Source organism: Lissotriton helveticus, chromosome 9 (genome assembly GCF_964261635.1).
Source record: "Lissotriton helveticus chromosome 9, aLisHel1.1, whole genome shotgun sequence".
In the NCBI taxonomy this organism is placed as follows: domain Eukaryota; kingdom Metazoa; phylum Chordata; class Amphibia; order Caudata; family Salamandridae; genus Lissotriton; species Lissotriton helveticus.
The window spans coordinates 1,275,449,790-1,275,459,323 of NC_136070.1; the positions used below are offsets into that span (position 1 = coordinate 1,275,449,790).

At 45.4% G+C, this 9,534-nt stretch overlaps 1 protein-coding gene across 1 annotated transcript in view; it reads right to left on the reverse strand.

Moving 5' to 3' along the window:
- The window catches only part of LOC144780819 (coiled-coil domain-containing protein 3-like), a 129,603-nt gene extending 121,589 nt beyond the window's left edge, over positions 1-8,014 (reverse strand). Inside the window, exon 1 of the mRNA XM_078659324.1 lies at positions 7,594-8,014. Within this exon, the coding sequence (XP_078515450.1) occupies positions 7,594-7,976 (383 nt within the window). The 5' untranslated portion in view covers positions 7,977-8,014. The remainder of the gene's footprint in view (positions 1-7,593) is intronic.
- Positions 8,015-9,534: the final 1,520 nt, after the last annotated feature.

Genomic DNA, 9,534 nt, shown 5'->3' on the forward strand with positions numbered 1-9,534 from the left:
GGTTATACACCCAAACAGTATAAATTCAATTCAATTCAAAAATTCTTTATTTCGGCCGAATGGCCATAAAAGAGTACAGAATAAAAAAGAAAGGAAAGCTATGAGATACATTTACATACGCATGGCAAAAAATTTCATAAAAACTAAATACAATCTCATCTTAAAATATTAAAATATTATTAATTTAAAAATAACACTGCATTCAGAACAATCAGTTCATGACATTGAGGCTAGCAATCAGTGTCAATTAATTGTCGTCGCTTACACCACATGGCTAGCAAATATTTTGATAGTGCAAAGACAATGGTACTTGATGCATTTGTTTTAAAAATTCTATACGCATTTAAACAATGTTTAAAACCTAAATACAATAGAGTGAGAGTGTGTGATATGAGAGAGACGCCTCAATACCAAAGGGTATAAACACAGATGAGGAGTTCAGCATATTTCGGTGGTGGACTAATAGCAGAAAAATATTTTTGGGGGGCGTGGGGTCAGAAATAACAAAAGGACGTTCTTCTCAACCATTTGTGAAATGCATCGAATACTTTCCAGCCACAGGTACGAGCAAGATCAGTGGCACAACTCAGTCATTTATTGCAGATCATTGAAGCTACGCCACTGCTTGCAAACACGAGTACGAAGAGTACAACAATGCAGTGAAATACAGTATGACAAGACAACGGTGTGCCATGAAACAAGTTAATACACAATAATCCTAGAAGAGAACGGGGCGTACGACAAGGTGATGACATGCATTATGATAGGGTGATAATGCACAGTATGGCAAGGTGGAAGTATACGGTGCATTAAAGTGATGATGTACCGTGTGGCAAGGTGGTAGTATACAGTGTGCAAAGGTGATGATGTACAATATGACGAAGCAACAATTCAAAGTATGAAAAGACAATGGTGTGTGATGAAACAAGGTAATGCACAATCCTCCTAGAAGACAAAGGGGCGTATGACCAGGTGAAGACATGCAGTATGATAAACTGATGATGCACAGTAGGGCAAGGTGGCAGTATACAGTGTGTTGAGGTGATGATGTACAGTGTGACGAAGCAACAACTCACAGTATGACAAGACGATGACATACAGCATGGTAAGGCGATGATGTACAGTGTGACGAAGGACCAACTTACAGTATGACAAGAAGATGATGTACAGCATGGCAAGGTGATGATGTACAGTGTGACGAAGGACCAACTTACAGTATGACAAGACGATGACGTACAGCATTGTAAGGTGATGATGTACAGTGTGACGAAGGACCAACTTACAGTATGACAAGACGATGACGTACAGCATGGCAAGGTGATGATGTACAGTGTGACGAAGCAACAACTCACAGTATGACAAGACGGTGGCGTACAGTATGGCCAAATGCACAATATAAGACAGCAGTGCTATACAGTACAACAAGGTGATAATATACAGGATTACAAAGCAATAATGCACAATGCGCAAGGAAACAACATACAGGATTACAAGGCGATGACGTAAATTGTGACAAGGCAAGAACGTACAGTAAGTCAGGCTGCACAATCTGACAAGCCGATGACATAGGGTCCGCCAAGGTAATAATGTACAATATACCAAGATGACAATGTACAGAACGAGAAGGTGAGGATGGACAATAGAACAAATCAATGATGCACAGTATAAGAAGAGGATGCTGAATATGAGGCGGTAACGACCAGCAGTGCGGCAAAGCTACGATATCAATTATGATAAGGCAAAGATGTACAGTGTGAGAAGGTAAGATACAATTACTGACGTTAATGGAAATTATTATGCCACAAAGAACATGACAGTATGATGTGACAATGGAGTACGCTATAACATGACAATAATGCAATGTACAGAGTAACAAGGTTATGATGTGCAGATTGAAAACATAATGGAGCAAAGTTTAGCGACGAAATAGCGAAGGTTATGACACGGTGTTTGCGTACAAAATGACAGGAGCCAGGGGACAGTCTGACAACTCAATGACTGAATGAGAAGGTGACAACGTACAGTCTGACAAGACCACTGTGTGTGACGGACTAGATAATGCACAATACACCTAGGAGACGGTGTAGAGTATGACAAGGTGATGGTGCACAGCTGGAAAGGTGATGGAGTACAGTAGGACAATACCACAATGTGTAGAAAGAAGGCACGGTTACAGAGTGCAGACGGAAATGGTAGCTGTGTGCAGTATGACAAGATGTAAACATAGGAAATGATCAGGTAGTGATGTACAGTATGGCACGAAACAATGGGACCGATTTTGGTATTTACAGAAGGCATTTAGTAGTAGTAAGGTTAGCATTTTGTCTTAAGTTAGTATTTTGTCTTAAGTCAGGACGGCACAGTGATGCTGCAATCTGTGAAATGGTGATAACATACTGCACGACACGGCAAGCCATGTAGTACAGAAAGGAGGTGATGCATTGCACGGAAAGGTGATGACATATTATATGACAAGCGGATGTAGACTATATCCAGGAGATGGAACATCACTTGACAAAGAGACAATGTATGGGAAGATACAGTGAGATGTGCAGCAGGGCAATGCAATGACGTACCTGCGAGAAGAAGTTGGCATACACCAAGGCAAGAACAGAACACTCACTGAGACAGGTGGCAAAGCATGGCGATGAAAAGGGGATGAAGTACCGTATGGCTCTGACACATCATATAGTAGGACGAGGCGATGATGTAGGCATGTGAAGGAGATGAAGTACTGTATGGGGATGATGGAAAGGGGATGAAGCAATGTAGGGCAATTATACATCATACAGCAGGACAAGGCGATGACATAAAGCATTAAAGGAGATGGAGTACTGTACGCTATGAGACATGATACAGTAGAATAAGGTGATGATGCATGACATCAAAAAGGGATGAAGTATTCTACAGCTATAAGACATTTTAGCATAGGAACCGGTCCTGACATATGGCATGGAAAGATGATGATGGACAGCATGAAAAGACATCAAGGAAAAGGATGAACTACTGTGGGGCAATGTATATAAGGGGAAAATGATGAAGTATATCATGATAATGTGAGATGTACTAAGTACTGTATGCCGAGGCAATAACATCTAGCAACATACAGCGTGACAGCAGAGTGACGCGTAGCCCAGGAGGGAGGTGACGTACAGCCTGACAGCACAGTGATGTGTAGCACAGTGAGGAGGTGACGTACAGCATGACAGCAGAGTGACGCGTAGCCCAGGAGGGAGGTGACGTACAGCCTGACAGAATAGTGATGTGTACACTAGGAGGGAGGTGACGAACAGTGTGACAGCACAGTGACGTGTAGCACAGGAGGGAGGTGACGTACAGCGTGACAGCAGAGTGACGTGTACCACAGGCAGGAGGTGACGTACAGTGTGACAGCACAGTGACGTTTAGCACAGTGAGGAGGTGACGTACAGCAGGACAGCACAGTGACATGTAGCACAGTGAGGAGGTGACGTACAGCGTGACAGCACAGTGACGTGTAGCACAGTGAGGTGACGTACAGCGTGACAGCAGAGTGACGTGTAGCACAGTTAGGAGGTGACGTACAGCGTGACAGCACAGTGACATGCAGCACAGTGAGGAGGTGACGTACAGCCTGACAGCACAGTGACATGTAGCACAGTGAGGAGGTGACGTACAGTGTTACAGCACAGTGACGTGTAGCGCAGGAAGGAGGTGACGTACAGCGTGACAGCAGAGTGACGTGTACCACAGTGAGGAGGTGACGTACAGCGTGACAGCACAGTGACGTTTAGCACAGTGAGGAGGTGACGTACAGCAGGACAGCACAGTGACATGTAGCACAGTGAGGAGGTGACGTACAGCGTGACAGCACAGTGACGTGTAGCACAGTGAGGTGACGTACAGCGTGACAGCAGAGTGACGTGTAGCACAGTTAGGAGGTGACGTACAGCGTGACAGCACAGTGACATGCAGCACAGTGAGGAGGTGACGTACAGCCTGACAGCACAGTGACATGTAGCACAGTGAGGAGGTGACGTACAGTGTTACAGCACAGTGACGTGTAGCGCAGGAAGGAGGTGACGTACAGCGTGACAGCACAGTGCGGTGTAGCACAGTGAGGAGGTGACGTACAGCCTGACAGCACAGTGATGTGTAGCACAGGAAGGAGGTGACGTACAGCGTGACAGCACAGTGACATGTAGCACAGTGAGGAGGTGACGTATAGTATGACAGCACAGTGACATGCAGCACAGTGAGGAGGTGACGTACAGCGTTACAGTACAGTGACATGTAGCACAGTGAGGAGGTGACGTACAGCGTGACAGCACAGTGACATGCAGCACAGTGAGGAGGTGACGTACAGCGTGACAGCACAGTGACGTGTAGCACAGGAAGGAGGTGACGTACAGCTTGACACCACAGTGACGTGTAGCACAGGAAGGAGGTGACGTACAGCGTGACAGCACAGTGACATGCAGCACAGTGAGGAGGTGACGTACAGCGTGACAGCACAGTGGCGTGTAGCACAGTGAGGAGGTGATGTACAGCGTGACAGCACAGTGACATGCAGCACAGTGAGGAGGTGACGTACAGCGTGAGAGCACAGTGGCGTGTAGCACAGTGAGGAGGTGACGTACAGCGTGACAGCACAGTGACATGCAGCACAGTGAGGAGGTGACGTACAGCGTGAGAGCACAGTGGCGTGTAGCACAGAGAGGAGGTGACGTACAGCGTGACAGCACAGTGATATGTAGCACAGGAAGGAGGTGACGTACATGGAGCGCGCAAAAGCACAAAGTACATTTTCAAAAGAAGGTGATATTATGTATAATTAATAAATAATATTCCTTAAAAATTGCCTGTATGACTTAAACACATTCTTTTAACTGTTTACAGGAGATGCACCAGTGCTGAATCCAGGAGCCACCCCTGAGTAAGAAAAAGTGACGATAGCACTACTTACCTGCTAAAGGAGTTTCCTGCTATAGGATAACATTGGTGATTCTATGTGAAAAAATTTCTAAGTGTCAACTTTAAAAATACAATAATATTCCTTAAAAATCACTACTGTAACTAAAACACTTTTACTCAACCGTTTACAGGAGATGTTCAAGGAATGAATCTAGGATCTAGTCCTGTCGTTATAAAAGTAATCCATAAAGTAACTAATTACATTTAACTAGAAATTCACATTGAGGTCAATCTTGCACTGTGTTTGAAATTGTGTTGCCCATCGTAACAACTGTAACTACTGTACTTAGAAGTCTATTGCCTATTTGCAAAGTATTTAAACCAAAGTAATTCATTCTGAGAAAGTATACATTGTAATGTAATGTATAATGTAATTATAATGTAATTTAAAAATTAAAATATCTAAAAATAATTAGTTTAAAAAATGTAGTAAATCAGTATAAAAAAAATATATAACAATTAATACATTTAAAAATTGTCATTTACAAAACCTTCGAAATTCACTGAAAAAACCATAGGTTTCAGGCCTGATATAGTTAGGAATTAGCATTTAAAAAACCTTTAGAATTCACTGAAAAAACCATAGGTTTCAGGCCTGATATAGTTAGGAATTAGCATTTAAAAAACCTTTGAAATTCACTGAAAAAACCATAGGTTTCAGGCCTGATATAGTTTGGAATTAGCATTTAAAAAACCTTAGAAATTCACTGAAAAAAACGTAGGTTTTAGGGGTGTTATAGTTAGCTGGACATTTCACTCGTACAAAACCATTGAAATTCCTCCGATATAGTTAGTTGTACTGACTATATCTTGCGCGCCCGCAATCCACTGCTGATGATGTCACATATTACATCATTCATGACATGGTCAGTGACATCACTGATGACATCTCAAATGACATCACTGATGACATCACTGATGACATCATGCACGTGATAATCAGATACACCTCATCATACACTAGTATACCCTTTCATCACTCACTGTAAAATACAGAGTACCATATTTGAATCCATTGACACACCAATACAAGTTTCTAAACACCCACTCAGTGATTCCTAGATCTAAACACACATCTAAACACTTACCTATAGATTCACTCATACATGCTGTCAATGATCAATAGAACACTATCAAATATACTTATTCACCTATATCAACATTACACACCAGCACACATCCTATTCACTTATGAAGTCATTCTACTTATGCAAACAATGGATCATACTTACATTTACTTAGCTACACACTTATACAAACACCCCTTCATGTATTCATATAGATACTAACTCATACCTAGTGTGTTATAAAATCACTATTACAAGTATACAGTTATCCATACAGTCACTCATACAATCACTGAGTCTTATGTATACTTATTTACAAACAACAACTGACACATACACTGCCTTTTATTTTTCTACTTTGTTGGACATGTACCATTGAGAGAGATATTTGCTCATCACCACACCCATAAAGATATTCACTCACCCAAACAACTGTAGTTTTAACTTCATATACCTTCTGAATCAACTATTCACAAATATTTGGGCAGTCACCCTCCCCCCTCCACTGAAACACACACACACATTCACTCTCCCATACAAATACTCAGTTAACTAATCAATAACTAATTTACAGCCTGATTCATGTACATGCCGTTTTGCGTGTCCCTAATAGCGAATCATAGCGACTCGCTATTGAGGACACGCAAAACGGCATTCATGTAGGAATTGCTAATAAAATAGCGATTCCTACATGTTCTTTATTTGCGAGTAGCAATTTGCTACTCGCAAATACTCCCCATTCATTCCTATGGGCCAAGAGGCCCATAGGAATGAATGGGGAGTATCCCTTATTTGCGAGTAGCAATTTGATACTCGCAAATAAGATAGCGATTTTAAGGGTGCCAGGGGTGTCCAAAGGACACCCTGTAGCACCCCTAAAATGCACATTTGAACAGGTGTTGCGCACACACATGTCCAAAGGACATGTGTGTGTGCAACATGCAACTTAGAAAAATGCTTTTAAAAGCATTTTTCTGAGTTTTTGCTATTTACCGACAGGTCTGACCTCTCGGTAAATAGCGGCCCCAAAAGTGCAAAATCGCAATTTCCTGATGTGTCATGAATAGCATTTGAGGAATCTCTATTAGAGATTCCTTAAATGCCATTCCTCGCAAATATGCGAATTCTTAAATAGCGATTTTTGCATTTGGGATTGTGAATACCAAATGCAAAAATCGCACTCGCAAAGGGCCAGATTCTCAGAATCTGGCCCTTTTGCGAGCGCTATTGCCTACATGAATCAGGCTGTTAGACTTTCAAATAGCTAGTAACCAACTGGAGAAGCAGTTTACACAACAACTGACAAAGTGATACAGATGTTCACACAGTTTAGTCACTATCCAATATATTTAGTGAGACACTTTAAATTAGTCAAGTAAACAGTCAATCACACTGCTACTAAATCCTCCATCCAAATATTTATTTTTATATATCCACTCATTCTTCAATGCGAATTGCTATATATATAATGCATATTTAAATAACGAAGCAAACCACATTGACTGGATTAAGGAGGCATCACGGACCAGGACGCGGAGGTGACGTCCTGCGCGGCCCCTGGCGCTACGCTCACCTGAGGAAGAAGTAGTAGGAGTTGTTCTCCATCACGGTGTAGGAGTGGCAGGGCAGGTACCCCAGGCCCGTGACGTTGAGCCGCGAGCCCGCCGGCACCTCCAGCATGCTGCCCCAGGCCTGGTCGCACAGCAGCTCGATCTCGGCCGAGTAGAAGAGCTCCGAGTCGTACTGCCAGGGCAGGTAGTTGTGCACGCTGTAGGTGTCGCGGTGCAGGGCCAGCACCCGGGCGAAGACGATGGTCTCCACCAGCTCCGCCCGGCAGGCCTCCGTCTGAGGCCGCCAGTCGTGGGGCAACTGGCACCCCCAAAGATGCCCAAAGATGGAGGCCAGCCAGCAGAGGGCCAGGGCCCGCATGGTGCCACCCGCCGCGGGCAGGGGCATCCAACACACAGGGGCAGAGACCCGGATCTGCAGGAAGGGGCCGGTGGCTGCAGGTCCGAGGTGGAATGAATGAATGGATGGATGGATGGATGGGTGGATGGATGGATGGGTGGATGAATGAATGAATGAATGGATGGGTGGATGAATGAATGGATGAATGAATGAATGGATGGATGGATGAATGGATGAATGGATGGATGGATGAATGGATGGATGGATGAGATAAGCTCTATCGTGCCACCTGCAGAGTGAACCACCTTCTGGTCTCAAAACCCCCGCTTCCTCCGGGAACGAAGTGGGCTCCCCTCCGTAGACCCCAGATGGCAATGAGTGGGCACTCGGCAGTCTGTCTGTCCCTTCTCACAGGGCACCCGGGCAGTCACAGGCGTCGAGCATCCTCCAGTGGATGCCAGGAGCAGAGATGAAACCACGGACCGTAGACGGAACGCTGCCGGTGCTGGGGTCGGGATGCCCTAGGAGCCACCCAGTGTGGCGTGGACATGCATCCTTCCGTGGGTGACAGGGCCCCCAAAATCTCGAGCACACCCCAAGCACTGCCCTGTCCTGACAGGGGGTGCTGTGCTCGGGCACTGGTTGTCCTGTCCTGGACGCACCCTGCGGGGGCAGCTCTTCCTGCCCTCGGGCACTTCTCCTGCCCACCTCCTGCGGGGGCAGCCCTTCCTGCCCTCGGGCACTTCTCCTGCCCACCCCCTGCGAGGGCAGACCGTCCTGCCCTCGGGCACTTCTCCTGCCCACCTCCTGTGGGGCAGCCCTTCCTGCCCTCGGGCACTTCTCCTGCCCACCTCCTGTGGGGCAGCCCTTCCTGTCCTCGGGCACTGGGGTCGAGGGGTACGGGGGGGTCCTGCCCCTGCACACCTCCTGCCAGCCCAGCCCTCCCTGCCTGCAGGACCGAGGGATGCTTGCGCGAGTACCAGCTCCCCGCGAGGCTGCAGCGAGGCAGGAGTCAGACCAGGCTCTGGGCCTCGTCACAGCCCCTGGAAGGCGGCAGATTCCTAAAAAAACACAGGATCAGTTTTCCAAGCCCCATGTGCGCCTGGGGAGGCAGGGGGGGCTCGTCCACTCTCGGCAGCGGTGGAAATGGGGTTTCCTGAGTCAGCATCTCTGGGAGTCTCGTGAACAATGCACTTTTGAAAAGCCTCTGGGCTGAGGTGATGGGAGCATGCTCCGTTCACAAAGAGTTCACGAACAGGTACAGGGCTGATTCTGTACCTTTTCATCTGCATTTCTAGGAGAAAGAAGAAACAAAACCCTTCAAAGTGTTTTTTCCTCAAATTTCCAAAATCTGCAATGATTTAGGGCCGGTTCACAAAAGTAATCTGAGACAAAATTCTAACTCTATGACTTTTGAATTCACAAAGGGCATTTAGGAGTCTTAAAGTTAGGATTCCTAACTTTACTACTCCTAAACTGAGACAAAATCCTAACTTTAAGACTTTCGGTATTCACAACCGGCATTTAGGAGCTGTAAAGTTAATGGGCCCACTTCACAGACCTTACTTAAGACAAAATCCTAAACGTACTACTTTTGGTATTCATA